Source organism: Perognathus longimembris, chromosome 24 (genome assembly GCF_023159225.1).
Source record: "Perognathus longimembris pacificus isolate PPM17 chromosome 24, ASM2315922v1, whole genome shotgun sequence".
In the NCBI taxonomy this organism is placed as follows: domain Eukaryota; kingdom Metazoa; phylum Chordata; class Mammalia; order Rodentia; family Heteromyidae; genus Perognathus; species Perognathus longimembris.
In genome coordinates this window covers 2,187,469-2,212,691 of record NC_063184.1, presented here as the reverse complement: position 1 = coordinate 2,212,691, position 25,223 = coordinate 2,187,469, and the positions used below count along the sequence as shown (strand labels likewise).

Here is a 25,223-nt window from a genome sequence, read left to right as displayed (position 1 = left end):
TCTATCAAGGAGTAAACCAAACTAAGCCTTATCTATTTTTGACTGCACATTTTTTAATGTACGAGACGTTTAACTGGTAGAGGTCCAGTAAACATCACTATCTAGGCAAGGCAGAAGATTCTGCCAGATTTCCCTAATATTTACATCTATTAGAATAACCAAGAATACTTCACAAAATATCAAGAGTATGGCTACAACTCAAGTAAACTTCTATATAATAAATGCTTAAGTATTCACAAAATATTTCAACAGGATATTGAAATAGATTTTGAGAGGTAAAAGAGAATGAGAAAAGAATGACACTTGTCAAGGCCTATAGAAACCATGACTACTGCTGTCAGCTGGGTTTCTGAATCTCATAAGAAATCTTTTAGATATGTCATTTTTTTTTTTTTTTGGCCAGTCCTGGGGCTTGGACTCAGAGCCTGGGCACTGTCCCTGGCTTCTTTATGCTCAAGGCTAGCACTCTGCCACTTGAGCCACAGCACCACTTCTGGCTTTTTCTATGTATGTGGTGCTGAGGATTCAACCCAGAGCTTCATGTATATATGAGGCAAGCACTCATATACATCTCAGTACACATAAACAGAAAAAGCTGGAAATGACACTGTGACTCAAATGGTAGAGTGCTAACCTCGAGCAAAAGTATGGCTGCCCAAATGCTAGAAGGCCAGACAAGCAAGCAAGGACTGAGTTCAAGCCGTATTACCAGCTCCCCCTCTCCCCCCCCAATAGGGTCAAAACTTTAATTGCACCTTAGAACACAATACAGGAAATTCAAGACAGTGAAAACTGTCAGAAAACATAGGAGTAGACTGTTAGGTATATAATAGATGCTCCAAAAATTCCTGTTAAAATAAGTGAGTCAGGGGTGGGAGGGGAGACAATCAAGCCATAAATATCTTGGAACTTTGAACAAGACATAACATTTTCCATTAAAAAAATGATAGTAATTAAATGCAGTACTGCTATTAAACTCATCTCAGTGCTATAATGCCAAAAATCATTGTGTAAATAAGTGTTTTAATTCTTCCTGTTCTGTGACACTACCTTATAGAGGCCCAAATATTTGGTATGAAAATGATGAAATGAGGTGTAATCCACAAGGATGCTAAAGATAAACTCTAAGAGATGGAAAGCAAAGACTTCCTTTTCCTATAAACAAAATGACTTGAGTCCACTTCTTGAAGAAATCAAGCTCTATTTATATTCACTCTCCTGAAATGGCACAGGCAGCCTTAGAAGGGTAAGTTTACATAATAAATCTCTATATTTGGAAAACTGTTGCTAAGCACTTTGTAACATTCAACAAAGTTTATATAATTCATGTCCCTGCTACATAATTAACATTTCATGTTTTCCAAAAACTGCACGATCCTTATCTATGTTGTCAATTTAAAACATTATAAATTTTGAGGGAATTAATAAAAGGCTATGCAACTAATTAATTAGAAAGGCAGCCTAATCCCATGAGAAATACAAATATAGATATTAAATGTCAGGGTGTGTTAGAGTCTAGCTTGTAAACAGCTTGTCCACTTTGAGATAAAACATTTCAGAATACAGCTGCTCTCGGCTTAAAAAGGTGAGCTTCAAAGTATTAGGTCATTGGGTAAGACAACATATCAAACCACACTCTAGGTTAAAAACTTAATTGTAAAGAAAATGTAACATTTAAAAGCAAGTTTTACACCCAACTATCAACATTAAACATCCTGTTTGCTAAGACAGCATAAGACCCAAATGTTGAAAGCACAAGTATGGTATTTCCACATTTCATATTCATTATGCCAACAACATTAAAAGATATTAAAAATACATACACTGAAATAAGATTAGAAAAGTTGAGAGTAAACACTGTAAGGGACATAAACTAGTCAGGCAGTGGTGGCTCATACCTGCAATCCTAGCCACTCAGGAGGCTGAGATCTAAGTATCACAGTTCAAAGCTAGCCTAAACAAGAAATTCAGTGAGACTCTAATCTCCAATTAACCAGCAATAAGCCAGAAACAAAGCTGTGGCTCAAGCCTTCAGAGAAATGCTAAAGGACAGCACCAAAGCTGAGCTCAAGCCCCAGTAACGGCAAAAATAAGATCTAAACTATATCCTCTGAAAAAACTACATGCAACCTGGGTGCCGGTGGCTACTCAGGAGGCTGAGATGTGAGGATGGTGGCTTGAAGGCAGCACCGGCAGGAAAGTCTGTAAGACTCTCTTCTGTAATAAACTACACAGCAAAGGCTAGATGTAGCACTGTGGCTCAAGTGGTACAATGCTAATCTTGAACAGAAGAAGCTCAGGGCTGGGCACCAAAGGCTCATGCCTATAATTTTAGCTACTTAGGAGGCTGAGATCTGAGGACTGCAGTTCAAAGCCAGCCAGGGCAGAAAAGTCCCCGTAAGACTCTTACCTCCAATTAGCCACTCAAAAACTGGAAGTGGCACTGTGGCTCAAGTGGTAGTGCTAGCCTTGAGCACAAAGAGGCTCAGGGGTAGCGCCTAGGTTCTAAGCTCAAGGCCCACAACCAGAAAACAAAACAAACAAAAAATGAAACTCAGGGACAGCACCAAAACCCTGAGTTCAAACCTCAGGATCAGTTAAAAAAAAAAACAAACAAACATATGCATTACTACAGGGATTTTGGACTGGTATCTCACAGACAGTAACATTGAGGTTACAAAAGTGTTATAAGGGGGAGGCAATGTGAAAATAGTAATTCATGTAAGTGCATCATATAAAACCGGGAAGGGATTTAAGGCTCTGAAGCCATTCTCTCTTCCCCAGTCACTGTGCAGCCATCTTGGATTCTAGGAAGGGTGTCACATACTGTTACTGTAACAAGATCCTACCTGGCCAATCCTGAGGTTTAAAGATTTACCATCAAACCTGCCTATGACACATGACTGTTTTATCTATGCATACCTTGTAACTCCCTGTTTCCCCCTCCCCTTGCCCCCACCTCCATTTTCTTGTGCCAGGGTTGGAGCTTGAACTCAGAGCCTGGGTGCTGCTGTCCCTGGTGTTTTTTGCTCAAGGCTAGCATTCTACCGTTCCTACCACTCAGCCACTGCTCAACTTCTGGCCTTTGGGTGGTTAATTGGAGGTAGGTTTCATGTACTTTGCTGCTCTGGCTGGCTTCAAACTGCAATCCTCAGATCTTGGCCTCCTGAGTAGCTAGTAGCATTACAGGTATAAGGCACTGGCGCCAGGCTCCCCAATCCCGTTTTAACCTAACTATAGTCTGTACCCCTGGACACCGCAAACGGATGAGCTAAAGATGGGCTAAAGCGCTGTCTTCGGGCATCATGTCTATGCCATGTGCTCCATCTCTTTCCCTCCCATATTTCTTTCTTAATAAACTTTTCTATCACTACACACAAGTTCATCATTTCAAAGTTGTTTTAGCTTTCTTCTGAGTTACACGGTTAACAAATTTCAAAATTTACTCAAGTTCAAGTCTTTGGTCAAGACTCAATGAAAAAACATACTTTATTTCCTGATCAACATTAGTATACTTTATAGTATTTTTCCTCAGACTGTGGAGCTCAGCAGACCTTTGAACTGTATGCCTTCTCTGCTCATTTTAACTCCCTACACTGTTGCTCAGTACTAGGAATGCTGCCTGACACGTGAGAAGTGCTAGAGAAATTACTGGTAAACGAAAATTTCAATTCATTTTGTAACTATATTTGTTTTAACAAAAAAAGAAAGAATGTAGAGGAAAGCCCTCACTAACCATCTAAGCTATTCAGACAAGTAAGTTAAAAAAAAAGATGATGAATAGCAGAAAGGCCACAGAGGATGTAAAAATAGAGGCAAGAACAGACTTCAGGAAGAATTGGGATAGTCCTTTGTTTTCTTCTTTTTTCTAATTCTTTTTTGTTGTTTTAATTTCTTTCTTGTTTTTCCCTTATATCTAGTAAATACCAGCTATAAAGTCACTGAACTATCACCTCCCCTCACCCCTCAATTTATGATTTACAAATGGAAAAAACTAAGGCTCAGATAAGACAAAAGAATGGCCTAAGTTCACAAGCCTGAGTTTCTTGGTGCCTAGGAAATATATTTCTAGGGACCCAGGCCCATCACTTCATATAAGGCTAGTACAGCACAGAAAATAGGCAGAAAGCCCCTAGTTCTAGACCAAAGTGTACTAGATGTTTACTTTTGTCTACATAGACTAAACAACTCAGACCCCTCCACCGACTAATCCTCTAACCTTAACGAAAGTTAAGATATTAAAAAAAAAAACACCTCGTAATTATCTCTCCCAGCTTTCTTTTCCTATTTGTTTTTCCTTCTCTAACACTTCCCATATACACATCAGGCTTGAAAGGACTAAAAAAGGTCTTCAAAGCCCATCAAATTAGACCACTATGAATTTGGAGATAAAAGTTATTATTGTTCTCAACTCAAGTTGTATAATAACCAAATTTCTAATTCAAGAATCTAATTTGATTCACTATTTTAGGGTTAAACTTTATTCAAAGCACCTTATAAAAAAAAAACTGGATGAACACAATACTGCCACTGGGGAAAAGTCTTTCCAAATATAAAAGGAATTAGAAAATTAAGTTCATCCAGGGGAGGGGGGAAAATCTAATGTAACTAAACTTATTGCTAAACCAGAGATGTTCTGAGATATGTGTTACGGTTGCTGTAAAATAAGCACACCCTTTTAAAACAAGATAAAAGGCTACTATAGCCCAGTCAGACACAAACGACTCATGCTTGCAATCCTAGCTACTCAGGAGGCTGAAATCTCAGGATCTAAGTGTAGCAAACAAATTGCCTTTGCTCCATCTCCAATTAACCAGCAAAAGTTTTAAAACTGGAAAAGTGTGTTCCAATGGTAGAGCTGGTACCAGCCTTAAGCAAAATAAAAAAAAAGAAAAAAAAAGGAAAAAAAGCCAGAGCACAGGCCCAAAGTTTAAGTCCCAGTCCCAAAAAAGAAAAACAAAAAACACATCAGTAAGATCACATTTATAAGATCAAATACTTCATCAGCTTTTGAAGACTATCTTCATTTTTAAATACATTTTCCATGATTGAAATTATTCTGAAATACTTTGCAAATATTACATGGTCTTACAAGTAACTAGTAGGGGATGGGAATATGGCCTAGTGGTAGAGTGCTTGCCTAGCATGCGTGAAACCCTGGGCTCAATTCCTCAGCACTACATGGACAGAAAAAGCCGCAAGTGGTGCTGTGGCTCAGTGCTAGCCTTGAGCCAAGGACAGTGCTCAGCCCCTGAGCTCAGGCCCCAGGACTGGCAAAAAAAAACCAACTAGTAACAAAGTAATTACAGTAAAACAAACAATGGTGAAGTACTTAAGTCTATAAAGTAGGCAACTGATTAGCAATAATTCTTAATACATTTTCAGAGTTTAAGCATCACTGTCACATATTCTATAGCTGAAATTCTTAGATTTTTTAAATTTAGCAGCTCAACAATTACTAGGCTAAATTAAGTAAAATCATAATCTTGAACCACAGTCAATTCTGGCTTTGCTAGTTAATCAGAGATAAAGTCTCTAACAGACTTTTGTGCTTTGAATGTTCGTATCTTCAGATCTCAGCCTCCTTATAGGTGTGAGCCACCAATTTAGGGCTTAAAATTTTAATCTTTTTTTTTTAATTCCAACAAATTTTATTAAGCTGACAAACATTTATATAGTATGAAGCTGACAAACATTTATGCAGCTCTTAATATTTTTCAGGCAGTGAGCTGCTTTCTATAACATTGTACATGTGAGCACACACATAGACATATTCAACATCAAAGAAGGTAGGACACTTGCCTATTTATGCTTGTGTGTGTATAAAACTTTAATCTTGATGCTGGACTTTTCCCTAATTTCCACAGCAATAAATACTGTTACCATCAATACTGCTGTCCCCTACCTACATGGCTATGTGCACAACTGTGTTTATGCAAATCTGTGTTCAAGCTGGAGTGCTCAGGAGAAACTGACAATATGTTCGTTAATAGCAGTTATCTTTGGAAAGTATGAGTAAGACTATTTTCTCTTTTCTATGGCTTTTTTAAAACCACCTAAACTTTTTTCATAAGTATATTTTGTTTTTGTTTTGTTTTTTTGTTGTTGTTGGTGTTGTTTTTTGGCCAATCCTGGGCCTTGGACTCAGGGCCTGAGCACTGTCCCTGGCTTCTTTTTTTTGCTCAAGGCTAGCACTCTGCCACTTGAGCCACAGCGCCACTTCTGGCCATTTTCTATATATGTGGTGCTGGGGAATCGAACCCAGGGCCTCATGTATACGAGGCAAGCACTCTAGCCACTAGGCCATATCCCCAGCCCCCAATCCATAAGTATATTTTATGACTGGAAAAAAGTAAAAACTTCCATGACATAAGTGAGATATAAATTATCAGTGTATACAACCAAAGACTCTTCCTTACAAGGCATTTCCAATTTCCTCCTGGAGTCCTGATAAAACTCCATCTAATCACATTGGCCAGAAGTGGCACTGGTCATAGGCCACTGCTAGATGAGAGAGAAGCTGGAAAATCAAGTTTGTGTCTGGAGTAAAGGTGGTTAAGGAAGAGGCAAGGATGCCAACATTAATTTGTGGGAATCAGCAAAATTAAAATGTGGGTCTACTGTTCAGTATGCAGGAAGATGCCTTCCAGAATATGACACTGTAAGGCCTTTTCCTGCCAGAAACCTCTATCTAAACGTGTTGTAATATATTTTATTTGGTATTTAATACTCTAAATAAAGCAAATGTAAAACCATTTTAAAACATTATCAGTGTGCAAATAAATCAAAGGTAATGTCCACCAATACAGAAGCTTGGTATCAAGTCACACTTGCCTGCTTCAATACACAAGGCTTTCAAGTCTGCTCCAACGTATCCATGAGCATCATTTGCCAGCTGTATCAGTTCAGCTTCAGTGAGCAAGTGGGGGAGCCTTTGAAGAAGCTTCTGCAGAATATCCAGCCGGTCCTGAGCGTTAGGAACTCCGATCTCAATCTCCTTATCAAATCGTCCAGGTCTACGGAGGGCAGCATCCAGTGCTTCAGGGCGATTGGTGGCTCCAAGGACTAATACCTGTCCTTCACTTCCTTCCTAACAAAAAGTTTTAACAATATGTTTTTCTAAAAGTTGCTAATAATCATCATCATTATCATCATCAACATAAGGAGGTGGACACTGGCTTTATAGACACAACTTACACTTATACTACCTATTAACTTTATAACATTTTTATTTAGTATTTTGATTACACATTTTTATAGCTCTGTCATTTAGACACTCTCATTTAGACACATTTAGGCACTCTCCCATGGGAAGTATTCCAAAACTTACCTCTCCTATCACAAAGAATGTTTTTCTCATTTCTAACATCTGAATTATACCATTATTACACATAATATATAAGCATTTATCAAATAGTTGTTTTATATATACTTTTCCCCTACTGAGAAGCAAAGAGTATGATCTGCATAGTATTCAAACAGAATGTGGAGCTACCAGGGACATGCCTAACAAGTCTTTCTCACCTATAAAACTTGCTTCCTGTTTTAGTATGATCATTTTTTTAGTTCGTTAAAAAAAAACTGTTTTTTTTAAATTAATTTACTTTATTGTTACTATAGAAGCAGTGTACAGAGGGATTACACCTATATGACTCAGGTAATGAGTACATTTCCTTTTGTACAGTGTCTTCTGTTCCCTTATTCCCTCATTTATTGTGATAATTTTAAATTCCTGAAGATATAGAAAATATAACCAATATTTAAGTATCAGCCATGATTAAGTACATAAGGAGTTTTACTCTATGGAAATTACATTAAAAACATTATATTACATTACATTAAAAAGAATTACAGATAAGTACTGGTGGCTCATACTTCTAATCCTAGCTACTCAGGAGGCTGAGATTTAAGGATCACATTTTGAAGCCAGCCTGGGCAGTAAAGTCTGTGAGACTCTTCATATCCAATTAACCAGTAAAAGACAAAAGTGGAGGCATGGCTCAACCAGCCATGAGCAAAGAAGCCAAGTGAGAGTATAAGGGGCCTGAGTTCAAGCCCCAGTGACATTACAAAAAAAAAAAAAAAAGATTACTATCATTGATATCATCCAATATTTTAGTCAGAGGACTTAAGTGATTTCAAATGCAAGCATAAGCAGAATGTGATAGCACATGCCTATAATGCCAGAACTCAGAAAGCGAGAACAGAAAGAGCATGGCCAAGCGCAAGACTTATCAAAGAAAATGTAACTTCAAATTATACTATGGAGAGAGCCATAGTAATAGAAAGATAGCATGATATTGACACAAAAACAAACACAGAGAACAATGGAATAGAAGACCAGAAATAAACCCACAAAAGTACAGCCACCTAATTTTTGACAATACAGTCAGAGAAATGACAGCCTCTTCAACAACAAAAAAATGCTGTGGAAAACTCGATATTCACAGGTAGAAAACCTGAAACTGGACCCCTATCTCCCACCCTGTATGAAAATCAATTCAAAATTAAACATCTTTTGTGTGTGTGCCAATCTTGGGACATGAACTTAGGGTCTGGGAGCTGTCCCTGAGCTTTTTTGCTCAAGGTTAGCTAGTGCTCTACCACTTAAGCCACAGCTCCATTTCTGGCTTTGGATTACAGGCATGAGCCACTGGCACTCAGCTTAACTGCAGATCTTAATGTAAGATGTGAAACTCTGAAACTACTTCAGGAAAACTACTTGAAGGAATAGGCACAGTTAATTATTTTCTAACTAGAACTTCAGTTGTCCAGATATTAAGAGCAAGAATTGAAGAATATGATTGCCATCAAATTAAAAAGGAGACAATTATAAGAACAAGTCACAAATGACAGAGTGGGGGAAAAATCCTTGCCATCTACTCATCAAAGTATTAATATCTGGAGTATAGAAACAACTCAAAAAATTAATTCCAGAAGAACAAATAATGTAATTAATAAGTAGGCAAACAAGTATAGAGGTACAAATAGCTAATTAAGTACATGAAGAAATGCTCAAAATCTTTAACTATTAAGGAAACACAATTCAAAATGACACTCAAGATTCCATATTGGAACCTGGTAGCTAATGCCCAAGATCTGAGGATCACAATTCAAAGCCAGCCCAGGCAGAAAAGTCCTTGAGACTCTTGTCTCCAGTTATCTACCAAGAAGCCAGAGGTGGAGCTGTAGCTCAAATGACAGAGTGACCACCCTTGAGTAAAAAAGCTAAGGGACAAAGCCCAGGCTGAGTTCAAGCCCTAGGACCTGTACAAATTTAAAAAAAAAAAAATTCTATCACATTCCAGTCAGAATGGCTATCCTTAAGACAACAAGTAACAATAAACGCTGGTGAGGATGGGTGCAGTAGAGATCTACCCTACTGGTGGAAATGTAAATTGGTACAACCAGATATAGAGATCAGTTGGAAATAGACCAAATTTATGACCCTGTTTATACCACTCTTGGGCACATTATCAGAAAGCTACTCTACAACAGAAATATCTGTACACCCATGTTTATCTCAGTACTAGCACATAACTAAGCTACGGAATCAGCCTAGGTACCCAGGAAGAGATGAAGAGAATGTGGTATTTGTTTGTTTTTTTGTTTGCCAGTACTGGGCCTTGGACTCAGGGCCTGAGCACTGTCCCTGGCTTCTTTTTGCTCAAGGATAGCACTCTGCCACTTGAGCCACAGCGCCCCTTCTGGCCGTTTTCTGTATACGTGGTGCTGGGGAATCGAACCTAGGGCTTCGTGTATGGGAGGCAAGCTCTCTTGCCACTAGGCCATATCCCCAGCCGAGAATGTGGTATTTATACACTATGGAATATTATTCAACTACTAAAAATGAAATTATGCCCTTTGTGGGAAAATGTATGCAACTCGACTATCATGTCAGTCAAGATAAGCCAAGTTCAAAAGGCCAAATACCATGTTTCCATTCATACGAGGGATGGAAACCTAAGATGATGATGATGATGATGATGATAATGACAACAATGACATGAGCATCCAGGTGTATCAGTGAAGGAGGATGGGTAGATGAAAGGTAAAGAGGGAAAGGAGTAAATATTTAGGGGTAAATGTGACCAAAGTACATTATGCACACACACATATATACATATATGAAGATACCATAAGGACACTTACTAAATATTGTATAGATATGGAGGGCTAAGGGAATATGATAGCGAGGGTGAACTGGATAACACTACACTGTACCTATTTAGGTAAAAATTACAATGAAACTCCTTTGTCTAATTAACTGATACTAGTAAAAAAAAAAATTGGGAGGGACTGAGAATGTGGCTAGAGTGCTTGCCTAGCATGTATGAAGCCCTGGATTCAATTCCTCAATACCACATACACATAAAAAAGCTGGAAGTGGTGCTGTGGCTCAGGTGATAGAGTGCTGGCTTTGAGCAAAAGAAGCTCAGGGACAGAGCCCAGGGCCTGAGTTCAGGTACCAGGACTGGCCAAAAAAAAATTTTTTTAATAAAACATAAACACTTTCATGTCATAAATGTGGTACTAAAAAATACATACACTACTCTGAATTTATAAGTTACAAATTTACAAGTACAAACCCTTAAAGATTTTCAGACTGAACTATCATATCAGGTGATTGTAGTCCTTTCCAAAAGCAAATTTATTTAACAGATATATTCCAGTGCTGACTGACACAGTGAGTGAGATCCTCCAATACTGCAATTTCCTCCTCACTAAGTACCTTCTAATTCTAATATAGCTCTGTGTTTGCCTTCAAGGCGAAATTATAGTCATCCATAAACAAAGAAATCTGGTTAGTCTTAGTGACTACCCCTGACTCACTGAACACCAAACATTCAGACTGTTTTCACGTGTTCACATTTTACCTGTAGGCAGTAAACACCAAAAATCTTCTAATTGTGCAGACATTTAATGCACAAAGGAAGAAGGCATAAAAGTACATGACTTCTACAATTCCTTTTGGTTCTAACCTACTGTGATTCAAAGAACTTTATTTACAGTCTGACCTAAGCATTGTCATTTTTCTGGCTCACAGATTTCCTGAGTGTGAGACTTTCTCCTTGTTACAGCTCCTATTGGATGTCGTTTCATAATCAGAACATGTTTTTTTTACTTTAAGAATACATACCTGCCGGGTACCAGTGGCTCACGCCTGTACGCCTAACTACTCAAGAGGCCAAGATCTGAGGATCACGGTTCAAAGCCAGCCAGCAGAAAAGTCCATGAGACTCTTATCTATGATAATCACCAGAAAACCAGAAGTGGCGCTGTGGCTCAAGTGGTAGACAGAGCCTTGAGCTGAAGAGCTCAGGAATAACACCCAGGCCCAGAGTTCAAGCCCCACAGCTGACAAGAAAAAAAAAAAAAATACGCACCTGACTTGTATGGGGCATATGCTTATAATCACAGCACTCAGAAAGACGGAGGCCAGCGGACAGCAAAACCCTGCCTCAAAAATCAAACTGAAGGGCTGGGAATGTGGCCTAGTGGTAAAGTGCTTGCCTCATATACATGAAGCCCTGGGTTCGATTCTTCAGCACCACATATATAGGAAAAGCCAGAAGTAGCAATGTGAATCAAGTGGTAGAGTGCTAGCTTTGAGCAAAAAGAAGCCAGGGACAGTGCTCAGGCCATGAGTTCAAGCCCCAGGACTGGCAAAAAAAAAAAAAATCAAACTGAAAAACAAACATAAAATTTCTTAATAAAATTGCCCAAAATGTAGTATGAGCCTTCTTTATTTTTGCCTCAGGTTTTTTGCTTGTTCTTATTTTATGCCAGTAGTGGAGTATGAACTCAGGACCCTCATGATCTCCCTTGGCTTTTTCAAGCTAACCCAGTGCTCTGCCTCTTGGGCCATACCTCCACTTCCAGCTTCTCTCCGGTTAACTGAAATCAGAGTCTCACAGATCTTTCTGCCTAGGCTGACTTGGAACCATGATCTTCAGATCTCAGCCTCCTGAGGACTTTAAGTGTGAGCCACTGTTCCAGGCACGCCTCAGTGTTTAAATTAATATTACCTATCACAAAAGCAATCGTATTTTATGTGCTGGAAAAATACGCCAGATTATACTGTCCAGATGACGCTAGCATGCCAACGACTAAACAATCTACTGAAGCAATTTCTTGACGAGTATTTCCCTAATTGAATGCATAAACTTTCCTTATCCTACAGTACCAAAGACTCAGATATGAGTTTCTGATATTGGTACATTACAAAGAGGCCCCTTCCTACACAAACTCAATACTAGTTCTGCACTTACAGACCCAATGCCATCCATCAGTGTTAAAAGGGAAGCCACCACTCTCTTTTCCACTTCATTTTGAGCTCCTTCTCTTTTGGGACAAAGTGCATCCAGCTCATCAATAAAAATAATCGATGGGTGCCTAGAAACAAGCAAAATGTAATCGAATTCACATTTAATTTTAATTATAATTCTTTAACTGAAATGTACCACATCAAATTTAAAAGTTAATAATAAAAAGTAAAATTAGTGTGTTAACCTGAAAACCCCTAGATTAATTCTAACTCAAATTAATTAACTAGTCAACTTTACATTCTAGACTTCCTGTATCATTAAAAGGCAGTGTTGGGGAAATCATGACATTGAGAGTTCATACCTAGGTAAAACCAAATTGTTTAGCTGGGCACTGGTGGCTCAAGCCTATAATTTCTAGCTATTCAGGAGGCTGAGATCTGAGGATCAAGATCTAAAGTCAGCCAGGGCAAGAAACCTATAAAACCTCTGACCACCAAAAAGCCAGAAGTAGAGCTGTGGCTCAAGGGGTAGAGCACTAGGCTTGAGTGAAAAAGCTCAGGAATAGTGGCTAGGCCGAGTTCAAGCCCCAGTATCAGCACATAGACACATACACAAAAATTGTTGTAATTGGGCCAATTCAGAAGCTAAGGCCAGAGATATTTATTGTGCTGTTGAATAGGTTTAGAGCCCCAAGGATATAAAAATGGCCTCTACAAAATAATTAAAAGTACTTTCACGGTGACTAATTCTAACATAGTGAATTCTCTCACAAGAGGAAACATCAGTTATGATCAATGTAATCACCAGAACAATAAGATCCACCAATGGTTCTCAAATTCCTAGTATCAAGGCATTTAACCACTTTATTCATGTACAAATGCTAAGGGCAAAAACCTTTAAACATGGAGTCAATAATTAAAGAGTAGTCTAATATATATAATACAATATTAATTATCAAAACAATCGCAGAGGCATGGCCACATTACAAATTAATGTATTATAGTTAGAAAGTATGTTTTTAAACTCATTGCAGTATAAAAATATAGCCTAAAGTTGGGAATAATAATAATAATGTTTTAAAGAGCAAATCATGAGTAAACCATGACTTTTAAAATTTTTGAAAAATATAATCAACTAAGGGAATTAAATATAATTAAATATATTACATTAAATATAATTAAATATATTAGAGATGTCACAGAAACAGTCAAGGATTTATACAACATCAAACAACTCTGTCTTAATTCTTCTATTTTATGCAAAGCAATAACTCATATACTGTACTTGAACACAACCTTAGATAAAAACAGAATGAAAAGAAAATGTCATTAAGTCTATAATCGGTTGCTACAGTTGTTACTGTCTTCTTTTTCTTTCTGTCCAAGACTGGGACTCAAATTTGATATCTGATGCTTTCACTAATTGGCTAGCCTCTACCACCTGAGCCACACCACTAATCTATCACTATTACATTTTCTCTGCATAAAGTGCTAATCTCTTTTATTACTACAACCCTGTGGATTCCAATTTTTTTTTTAAATACACAATACCGTAAAGTGGCTTCAGCAAATATCTGACGTAATCTTGCTTCAGTCTCACCATAGAATCTATAAAAAATAACAATAATAAACATTTGAGGACCATTTTTGTTTTTAAAGCATTATCTATAAAAACTGAATAAGGAACTATTTCTAAAAATCTGAAACTGATGTTCAAAAATTATTTTCCAAACTCTTTTTTCTGGAGTTACGTAGAATTTGAACTCAAGGCCTCATACTCCCTCAGATGCCCTGCTGATTCAGCTGGCACTCTACCACCTGAGCCATGCCTCTGGCCCTGATCTGCATTCAGCTGGCACTCTACCAGTGAGCCATGCCTCTGGCCCTGATTTTGTTGGTTATTTCGGATATAGAGTCCTACAAATATTTCAGCCAAGCTGGCCTCAAACTGCAATCCTCTGCATTTCAGCTCCGGAATAAATAGGATTACAGCTATGAGCCACCAACACCTGGCTCCAAACTCAACATTTATACATATTAATAAGCAAGAGCATGCATATAATCCCAGCCTCATGGAAGTTACGGGTAGCAGGGTAATGGTCTAAGGCTGGTTCCAGGCAAAAAGTACAAGACTGTCTGAAAAACAAGGCAAAAAGGGTTTATTCAAGAGGCAGAATACTTGCTTAGCAATCACAAGGCCCTGAGTTCAATCCTGAGTATAACATATTTTTAATATATATTTTAAAACAAATGTATGTGTGTGAGGGGGGATTCTGGTATATGAAATATCCAGACAAAATACAATGCATCTAATTTAAAAGCAAAATGTGAGTTCACTTTATTAAGTCATGTGCTTACTTGCTTATAATTTCAGGTCCATTAATTACAGAAACATAAGCTCCAACTTCATTAGCAATAGCTCTGGCAATCATAGTCTTTCCAGTACCTGGAGGACCATAGAGTAATACTCCTCTAGGAGCAGGAATTCCTAGAGGTAAAAACAGAGAACAATGAATTAATAAGCTACTTTGAAATATTGCCATACAAGTTCAAACATGACAAAATTAGCCAGGTGCCAGTGGCTCACGCTTGTAATCCTAGCTTCTCAAGAGGCTGAGATCTAAGGATTATGGTTTGAAGCCAGCCACAGCAGCAAAGTCCATGAAACTCTTACTTCCATTTAACCACTAAAAAGCCAGAAATGGAGCTATGGCTCAAATGACAGGGCACTAGTGCCTTGAGCACAAAAGCTTAGGGACAGCACCCAAGCCCTGAGTTATGCCCCAGGACCAACCATCACCAAAAAAAAATTAAAAATAAAAAAAAATCTCAAACTTAAAATAAGTGAGATCTTCTCACTTACCTCCGAGAAAGATACACTTTCACAAACATTGATCCTGACCAGTAACATTTTATTTTTCTGTAGACCACAAACCACAGAAAGCATGATGGGAAAAACTAAGTATCTATACTGTTTCCCATCCCACACAGCACAGTTCAGGAATTAGAACACAAAATCCAGACAGTAACAAGCCAGCAATTTCAGTTTTCTTCCACATGGCCATCTTGGAGAATATAAACATGACTAACAAAATATAAACTTAAAGGTTCATTTTATGTAAACAAAGATTCAGGAGAAGAAAAAACATATACCATGTGCCAAATATAAACAAAAGCTCTAGGAAGCAACTACCATATCCTCACCTACTTCAATCTAACAACGTTTTCATACACCTGTACTTCCTAACATCAAGTTTTATACCATCAACACGAACATTTAGTCATTCCAGTTCATTTAACATGAAAAATAATTATATTCGATTCAATACAAGCAACTGTGAATATATGCTATTTGAAGGGCTAAAGCTGTCAAAAAACACATTACAACCAAGAGAACAAAGCAAAGGGAATAATTCATTCCATTGCCATATCCCAAAGCAATGAATCTATTCAGCCGTACCTAATATTCCAGAAATAAAGACAGGACAAAAGAATAAAACAATCATTAGAAAAGTGGAATTGGCCAGCTGCTTTTGAGTTAGAATAAAAGTCTGAGTAAAATAGATAAAAATACTATACCATAATGCTTGAAAAGTTCAGGCTGTTTGAGAGGCATTTCAATTATTTTTCTAATGGCTTCCAGTTGACTACCTAAGCCTCCAATCATGTCGTATGTTACTCTGAATTGGTTATCCTGCTCTTTTAATTTTGCACAAGTCTTTGTAAAATTGATCCTTGTTGTTGAGGAAATAAAATAAAAAGTATCAGTACTGCATTTGGAGCCCATGCTGGCAGATTTCAGCAATCTTTCTTCATTGATGAGCTGCTTATTTCCTTCTCTGGCTGACTCAAAACAACATTTAAGACCTGTAATGTCTTCCAGTCCAAGGCCACTGCCATCCCCAGAGCTCTGTGCAACATCCAACAAAATGTCACTGGCTGTACTCACAACTGTGTCCACCACAGGTTTGCAAGGAGTACTGCTTGAGGCTGGACTCTGGGGCTCTTCCAGAACTAATTGGCCTAGCTGGAGGGATAAATCCAGGCTACTGGAGTCCATGCTGGGGCATTCAGAGACCACTTCCTGGGAATCTTCGGCAGAGCTGCCTTGAGGCCTTTCCAGTATCATGCCATCTGCACCTTTCACTTGTAATACTTGCAGCTTGCATAGTCGTAAATAGAAGGTACAATACAGAAAGTTGCCTGGTAAAACAACCTTGCCATCTATAAAACAATTTATCAGATATTCATGTTAGCACTTTCTCATCAGCTTAATGTTTTAATAGCAACTACTTGCAATTAATAAAACTGACTGGAAAGACAATCAAAGCTGGAGTGCTAATACAGTAAATGTCAGGATCCAATTTTCCTCTATGATACAGCACTAATTAGAGGTAGAAAAGATGATTCTTTCAAATCTATGCTCAATGAACCTAAAATTCTATCAATATACCAACAAGTAGCAAGGAAGTTACATTCACCAACAAGTTAAGCTAAAATGGTAATGGCACACCTAAATAACACTCCTAAATGTTTCTCAATGGAATCAGTAAAAGCACAAGATTGATAAGTCTCAATGTGGCTGGGCACAGTGGCTTAGGCCTATTACCTTAGCTGCTTGAGAAGCCAATACCAGGTCGAGGTCAGCCCTGACAAGTTCATGAGACTCCATCGCAACCAATGCCTGGACACGGTAAGCATGTGCCTGGCATTCCCATTAACACAAGGCAGCATAAAAAGGAGGATCAGAGCCAGTCGGCCCAGGCATAAATCAAAATCTTACTTGGAAAATAACACAAGTAAAAAGGGGCAAGACATAGCTCAAGTGGTAGAGTGCCCGCTTGGTAAGCCCAGGGCTGAGTTCGATCCCCACTACCACCAAAAACGGTCTTCTTAATCTACAGGCAAGTCACATACTCTTGTCATGGCTCCCTACTGACAGTCAACTTAATGGGAAGACATTCTGTTTCAAAAGGATTATTTCAGTTCATTAAGGGAAATAATCTTAAACTATTTTGAAAAAAAAAGTCTATATTTACAAGATTCCAGGAGCATATTATTTGTTATCTTATTGCTTAAAGTTTTAGAAAACAATTTAAAACATCAGGCTCACCAAGTTTCCTCAGAATACAACTAGCCAGGTCTTCTCCACTAACACTCTGATCTTCATCACTATAAAAGGATGGAAATTACTGGTAAGTATATTTTAAACTATGGTGTAAAATGACATGCATATAATAAGAACCTAATCAAAAGAATAATTTGAGAACTGAAAATAAATAATTCACACCACTATGGATGACTATACTTTTCAAATATTGCTTACTTCCAGGAAAATGTCATCTGTAATCTGGTGCTTTAGAGGCTTAAATCAGTGTTCCACAAAAACAAAGGGTAATATCCAGGTAGTTCACACCTGTAATCCTAACAACTGAGGAGGTTGATTCCTGGATGATCACAGTTCAAAGCTGGCCCAGGAAGAAAGCGTGTGAGATTCTATCTCCAATTAACCAGCAAAATGCTGAATTGGAAGCCTGGGTCAAGTGGTAGAGTGCCAGCCATAAGCAAGAAGACTCTTCAAGAGCCAAGAGCACGAGGCCTGATACTGGAACAAAATATGAATAAATATTTGTAAATAAATAAACAAATAAAGGTAGCATCCAAGAGTGGGTTACAAAATCATGGTATCTTTTTATAAAAATAATAAATATTAGAGGACAATGAACATAGAAAAATATTAGCTTGTAAAACATTAATTCTTCTCACACATTCACAAATACGCACACATGCATACAAGCACTTGTGTATTTAGATCTATATTACAGGTACACCTGTACTACACACAATAAATTATAATGAAAGTATTATTTCTGTGTGATATAGTCAAACATATTTGAAACACACTGCCCTCTCTGAAGTTGTCTACTCTACAGAAAGGCTTTTATTCATAGACGACGTCATTCCTCTTACCTTCTAAATGAGTACTTCAAGAAAATACATAGTATGTTACCTAAAGAAACTGAAGAAGTAAAAAAGGGAATACTCACTATGGAAACTTATTCTGGAGACTGGGCATGCCTGAAGAAAACAAAAGATCCTCATGTTCCTAAAAATAACTATGTCTTTTCAGGAAAGTGCTTATTTGACTAGGAAGTAGGTATAGCTAAGTATATAATACTGAACTAGTAAAAAGGAAAAGAAAAACCCTGATCTTAAAGCGCTTTCAAAGCATTTTTCCTCCTCTTCTATGTGTAAGCAGCAGAAAAGGCCATGAATCAAATATGTGTAAACTGAAGAAATTATATATCTTTCAAAATTTAAATTTGTTTATAAAGCTGAAGCAAGTTATAGTTAATAGTTTTATTAAATGAATAGAAGATATTGAAGTAAGAATAAAAGTACTCAATTTTGCTTTTTAAAAAAATGAGTGAATATTAAATTATTACAACTAGGAGTGCCAACATTACTAATAAAACTTTCTGGTTTCAACTAAGAATTTTAGGAGACTAAAATTATTAGTTCTCCTAATTAGCAATTTGTTTGTCTACACTAACTCTAACTTTCTAAAATAAAATCTTTTTTTTTTTTGGCCAGTCCTGGGCCTTGGACTCAGGGCCTGAGCACTGTCCCTGGCTTCTTCCCGCTCAAGGCTAGCACTCTGCCACTTGAGCCACAGCGCCGCTTCTGGCCGTTTTCTGTATATGTGGTGCTGGGGAATCGAACCTAGGGCCTCGTGTATCCGAGGCAGGCACTCTTGCCGCTAGGCTATATCCCCAGCCCCCTAAAATAAAATCTTAAAAGGCAAGATTCCAATAAAGTACATATAGTCCACTATAACAAGCATCATAAAGGCATGACTGAAGAGGTCAGACTAGTTCAAAGATTACAACAGCTAATTCTAGTCCACTGAGCACTGCTGTCAGATAGCCCTGTCTTAAGACATAGTTTGATAACTGACCTTTATTCTTAGTGCTTACTATTTTCAAAAACATAAAGTACACTGAGCCCATTTCCTCATTTGTTTAAAAAAAAAAAAAAAAAGGAAAGGAAGAGGAGAAAGGAGGAAAATGACGTGAAGGACCAAGTACTGTAGTGCACACATGTAATTCCAAACCTCAGGAACTGGGGAAGTATGGGAGCTTGATGCCAGGCTGGGCTACACAGCAACAGGAGGCAGGGAGACAGTAAACACAGATACCTTGAGGAGTCTTGAGGAGAGAGGGGAAGTGTATGTATTCTCATTCTCAACACAGAGAGGTACATGCACATGTATGTGTGAAATACATGTAAAGCACACCTTCTCTTCCCTCTCTGCTTTGTCATTTTCATTCCCTGAAAACATTTTCCTGATTTCAAAGGAAAATATGTACTAAAATTGAAATTTGGAATACACAATAGCAGATAAAACAACAAGATGATGGTGAGCAAATGTTTTGTGAATCTTGGCATGGGCACTGTGTAAAGGCATTCCCAAAATTGTTACTAAGGCGATAGATAATCAACTATCAGAAGAGCTGTTTTTTAAAGAAATTTTTATCAGACATATATACAAACTAAATCACAAACCTATTATACACACAGAATATCTGAAAAACTAGATAAGATACTTTATTCAAACTGGGAGCCAGTGGCTCATGCCTATAATCCTAGCTCAGGATGCTGAGATGGGGCATCAGAGCTCACCCAGGTGGACATAATGGAGAGCTTTTCATTCCAACTAACCAGCAAGGCGCTGGAAGTGGAGGCAGGAAGAACTATTTAAAATTCTAATAATGATCTTGTGTTGCAGTAGGTTGAGTACTCAGCTTGAACTAAGGACCATGTGTTCCAGCTTGGCTTTTTTTCACTCAAGGCTGATGTTCTACTACTTGAGGATAGCTCCACTCAGCTCTTTGATGACTAATTAGAGATTAACAGTCCTAAGGACTTTTCTGTTCAAGCTGGTTTTGAATCTCAATCCTCATATCATAGCCTCCTGAGCAGCTAGATTACAGATGTGAGCCACAAAAGCTGGCCTTGAGCAGTCTTAATTCAAAGTTGTTTATTGTCTACTCACAGTAAGCTACAACTTTAAGAAGAGAAGGCCTGATTTTACTATGAGCCCAGAAGAAAAATCCTAAGTATTAGTCAATGATAATTTCTTTCAGCTAAATGTCAGGACACTATAGTCACAGGACCTGAGAACCCCAGTGCATAAATGACATCACACTCACAGTTTTGTGCTGTCTCCCATTTCATGTATCTAACAAGTACTGGAAATATTGCTAATCCAAACTGCTATCTGCGGGGCTGGGGATATGCCCTAGTACCCTGGGTTCAATTCCCCATCACCACATATATAGAAAATGGCCAGAAGTGGTGCTGTGGCTCAAGTGGCAGAGTGCTAGCCTTGAGCAAAAAGAAGCCAGGAAAAGTGCTCAGGCCCTGAGTCCAAGGCCAGAACTGGCAAAAATAGTACAGTATTTATACCAAATTGCTATCTGCTACCAATTTAATGCATACTGGATTCTGAAGACTTACTTTGAAAAAGAAAGGCTGTAAAAACAAAGAACTTTTTTACATACTACAATAACATTTTACATACACTGACTAAATAAAATAAGAGTGTTTTAATCCATTTCACTTGTTCACAATTCATTTCTTACTAGCTATTTAAGGGTGACTACTAGCAAATGCAAAATTACATGTGTGGTTTACAGTGGTAACTCCTCTTGTCCTTCTACTACACAACATTAATCCAGACAATCACCAAAGACAAGAGTCCAACCTCAAGGCCAGGTCCACTTCCTCAGCCTGAACAAGAGCACCCACGAGAGGCTGCACCCGGGTGCTATCGCCAGCTTTCACCCCTAGATTCCTCTGGGTCATTTCACTCAGGCCAACCTTGCCTCCAGGAAATCCTGCCACAGGCCAGGCTGTGCAGACCTGCCAAGACAGAGGAGATGAAACGATGAGCAAGTAAATATGCACAGATACCATGGATTGATAAGGAAGATTCTAAGAAGCACAGCTGGCACATGAATCTATACAACACAGCCCTTACCTCAAAGCAGTAATAATCTAACACAAATTACAGAAAGACGAATTGCAGGTAGGAATGCTTACACTCACCAATAAATTATCTTACTAAATACTGCATCTTTTGTAAAGGTGTAGGAATGAGCCCCTAGTGAAGAAGATAGAGATAAGAAAAAAGTCAAAGAGGGCTGAGAATTGCTTATAGTGGTAGAGTACTTGCCTAGGATGCATGAAGCCCTGGGTCCAATACCTCAGTACCACATAAACAGGAAAAGCTGGACATGGTGCTGTGGCTCAAGCAGTAAAGCGCTACCCTGGAGCAAAAGAAGGTCAGGGACAGTGCCCTGGCCCCGAGTTCAAGTCCCATGACAGGAAAGGAAAGGGAAGGAAGAAAAAAGATCAAGATATGACAATGAGAAAACTATTTAAAGCAAGATAACTTGTGAGGTAACCTAGCCTCAAACTCAAGTCGTATCTGGGAAATACCAAAAGACAGCACTACAGCCTCATCAGAACCTGGATCTCATCAGATTTAAAGATTTAAGGAAAGGAGCAAAGATTTCTGGCCCAAGTTCACACATTTATATCCTACCTTCCACAAGATAAAGCAATGGGTTTTTTTTAAATACAGTATAATCCCAGAACAATAGGTGACTCCCAGAACAGTAAGTGACTGCAAAATATTCCCAGAAGATCTGCTGGGGATGAGAAAGGTATCAGGAAAAAGCCAAGCTTTCTCACATAAAGGAACAATTCCAGGCTTGGAGCGTTGGAATATGGCAGCCAAGAGAAACCATTAAAAACAGAGTATACATTCATTTGGCTTTTGGTGGGTTTTTTTCTTAAATATATATATATATATATATATATGTATAGTTTGTTGAATTTCCGTGCTAGTACTAGAGCTTGAACTTAGTTTAAATCTGAACTGAGTTTAGCTTTTTCACTCAAGGCTGGCTTTTTATCACCTGAACCACAGCTTCACCTCCAGCTTCTTGATGGTTAATTAGAGAGTGTCACAGACTTTCCAGCCTGGGCTGGCTCTGAACCCTGGAGTAGATGGAATTAGAGGCATGAGCACTATTGCCCACAGTGTCAAAAAAAAAACCCCACAAAACTATGTACTACTAATTCCCTAGACAAAAGGTCTCAGTCAACATGACATCTTAGGGGTTACTATTCCCAGCAGACAACAAAAAACGACAGGGCCTATATACAAATCTTATTTTATTTTTTGCCAGTCCTGGGGCTTGAACTCAGGGCCTGAGCACTGTCCCTGGCTTCTTTTTGCTCAAGGCTAACACTCTGCCACTGGAGCCACAGCACCACTTCCTGCTTTTTCTGTTTATATGGTGCTGAGGAATCGAACCCAGGGCTTCATGTATGCAAGGCAAGCACTCTACCACTAAGCCACATTCTCATCCCCTATACAAATGTTTTTAAAACCTTATTTTTCATTGTTCTTGCTGGTGTGTCAAGACAAAAATCTGAACCATCCCAAATATTTACAAACCAAGAAAATAAAGAGCCAGGCTCAGGTAGTACACACCTATGATCCTACCCACTCTGGAAGCTGAGATCTGAGGATTGTGGTTCAAAACCAGCTCATACTTTCTTGTCGAAACAGGTAAAGTCTGGGCTGGCTTTGAAATACTTATCTCCAATTAACCACATACACAAAAGAAGCCAGAAATGGAGCTGTGGTTCAAGTAGTAGAACATTAGTCTTCAGCAAAAAAAACAAAACAAAACCCTAAGGGACAGTGCCCAGGCCCTGAGTTCTTCAAGACACAGTACTAATACCAAAAAGGGCCAATGCCTATAATCAAAGGAAGGAAGGAAGGAAGGAAAGAAGGAAGGAAGGAAGGGAGGGAGGAAGGGAGGGAGGGAGGGAAGGGAAAGAGGAAGGGAGGGAAGAGAGGGAAGGGAGGGAGAGAGGGAGGGAGGGAGGGAGGGAAGGAAGGAAGGAAGGAAGGGAGGGAGGGAGGGAGGGAGGGAGGGAAGGAAAAGGGGCACATGCCTGTAATCCCAGCTACTCAGATGTGAAATTAATGAAGTAAAGAGAAGTCCAAAGGCAGCTGGGCAGTTACTGCAAACCTTAGAAACAAACTATCACAAAACAAAATAGCCTGGGGTTATGGCTCAAGTGGTAAAGAGCATTTATTTGCTTGGCGTGTATGAGGCCTAGGGTTCAGCAGTGGGGGGGGGGGGGGAAATCAAAACAAAAGCCTCTTACCTCTTGCTTTCCATTCAAACTGGTAAGCAACACTGGTCGGCCTATACATATATTCGCAGACTTCATAGTGTTGACTCCCAGATGAACAACAAAATCCTGGAACGCTTTAGGGACTCTGACTTCTATGAAGAAAGAAAAATTACTACTACTTTACTAATGAAGTAGTACATGAAAATGACATTGTGTTTCTGTATACAGTATCTTGGACAAACTACAACTCCAACACTTTTTTTGGAGATTTATGAACATCAAATTTTATTTCAAGTACATTAAGGGAACCATGGAGAGATTTTCTTTAAGAAAAAAAGCGTACTGGTATTATAAAGGTGATGCGTACAGGGGTTTCAGTCATCCAGCGTACTTCTTTTAACACAATTTAAAATCCAATTCTTTTTTGTGTTTAAGGACAACGTATGAGTATTAACTACAAAATCCCAAATTTCATGAAGAGCTAAACATGTTTGCGCCAATCTCTTGAGCTTTGTTTTTTTTTTGCCAGTCCTGGGCCTTGGACTCAGGGCCTGAGCACTGTCCCTGGCTTCCTTTTGGTCAAGGCTAGCACTCTACCACTTGAGCCACAGCGCCACTTCTGGCCATTTTCTATATATGTGGTGCTGGGGAATCGAACCCAGGGCTTCGTGCATGCTAGCTAGGCCAGCACTCTACCAATAAGCCAAATTCCCAGCCCTGTCTCTTGAGCTTTGTATAGTTTAGATTCTGACTCAGCTCCTAGAGTTCACAAGAGTGGACCAGGACTCCTCATCTCTCTCCGGGATTCAGTTCTATCAGACCAGGGGTTCCCCACAAACACTTCCACCCATCCCCATCACCTCACCCCTTCCAACACAGCACCCCAACTCCTCCTCCGGAAGTTAACAAGTACTGAGCTGCCCTCAGGTGGCCTCCCCAGCTCCCCTTGCCTCCCCTGCGCCCCCCCTGCCCCCTCCCCGGCCTCCTCTCCTCGCCGGCCTCCAGGCCCCTCAGCCTCCCCTCCTCCTGGCCTCCCCTCCTCCCTGGCCTCCAGGCCTCCCCGTCCTCCCCGGCCTCCAGACTTCCCCCTCCTCCCAGCTCGTCCTCCTCCCCGACCTCCCCCTCCTCCCCGGATTGTCCTCCTTCCCGGCTTCCCCGCCTCCCCTCCTCCCGGCCTCGCCCCGCTCCCCGGATTGTCCTCCTCCCCGGCCCCTCGCAGCCTCCCCTTCTCCCCACCTTCCCTCCTCCCCTCTTCCCGGCCTGCCCTCCTCCCGGGCTCCAGGCCCCTCACACCCCTGACCTTTCTCTAGAAAGTTAGTGGCCAGCAACGTCCCGGGCGCCTTCTCGGGGTCTGGGGCAGAAGCGGGACCCCCGGGCCGAGCCGCGGCGGCGGCGGCCGAGGGCGAACGCCCCTCGGCGCTGTGGTTCAGCCGCTTCCGGTTTCTCTTGGAAGACATGGCGGGATGGACGGCCGCCGGGGAGCCGCGGCCCGGAAGCCGGCTCCGCGCGCGCGCGAGCGCGAGGCAACTTCCGGGGCAGAGGCGGGGGACGGGGGCTCGCGGCGGCAGGGGCGGGGCGCTTGGCGCAGGGGGGCGGGGCTCGCGGCTGCAGAGGCGGGGCGCCGGGGGGCGGGGCTCGCGGCGGCAGAGGCGGGGCGCTGGGCGCTTGGGGGCGGGGTCTCGGCAGCAGGAGGCGGGGCGCCTGGTGGCAGAGGCGGGGCTCTGGGCGCCAG

The 25,223-nt window shown here is 40.0% G+C and overlaps 1 protein-coding gene across 2 annotated transcripts in view; it reads right to left on the bottom strand.

Moving 5' to 3' along the window:
- Positions 1-24,985, bottom strand: part of Spata5 (spermatogenesis associated 5) — a 141,350-nt gene extending 116,365 nt beyond the window's left edge. Inside the window, exons 1-9 of one of the 2 annotated variants that reach the window (XM_048333709.1) lie at positions 24,792-24,985; positions 23,522-23,643; positions 21,036-21,193; positions 17,382-17,440; positions 15,848-16,492; positions 14,627-14,756; positions 13,820-13,876; positions 12,273-12,396; positions 6,835-7,090 (exon numbers count right to left, since the gene is read on the bottom strand). In XM_048333709.1, coding sequence (XP_048189666.1) covers positions 6,835-7,090; positions 12,273-12,396; positions 13,820-13,876; positions 14,627-14,756; positions 15,848-16,492; positions 17,382-17,440; positions 21,036-21,193; positions 23,522-23,643; positions 24,792-24,948 — 1,708 coding nt within the window. In that variant the 5' untranslated portion in view covers positions 24,949-24,985. Of the gene's footprint in view, positions 1-6,834; positions 7,091-12,272; positions 12,397-13,819; positions 13,877-14,626; positions 14,757-15,847; positions 16,493-17,381; positions 17,441-21,035; positions 21,194-23,521; positions 23,647-24,791 lie in introns of those variants that run through there. The other variant, XM_048333710.1, reaches the window with a different exon arrangement.
- Positions 24,986-25,223: the final 238 nt, after the last annotated feature.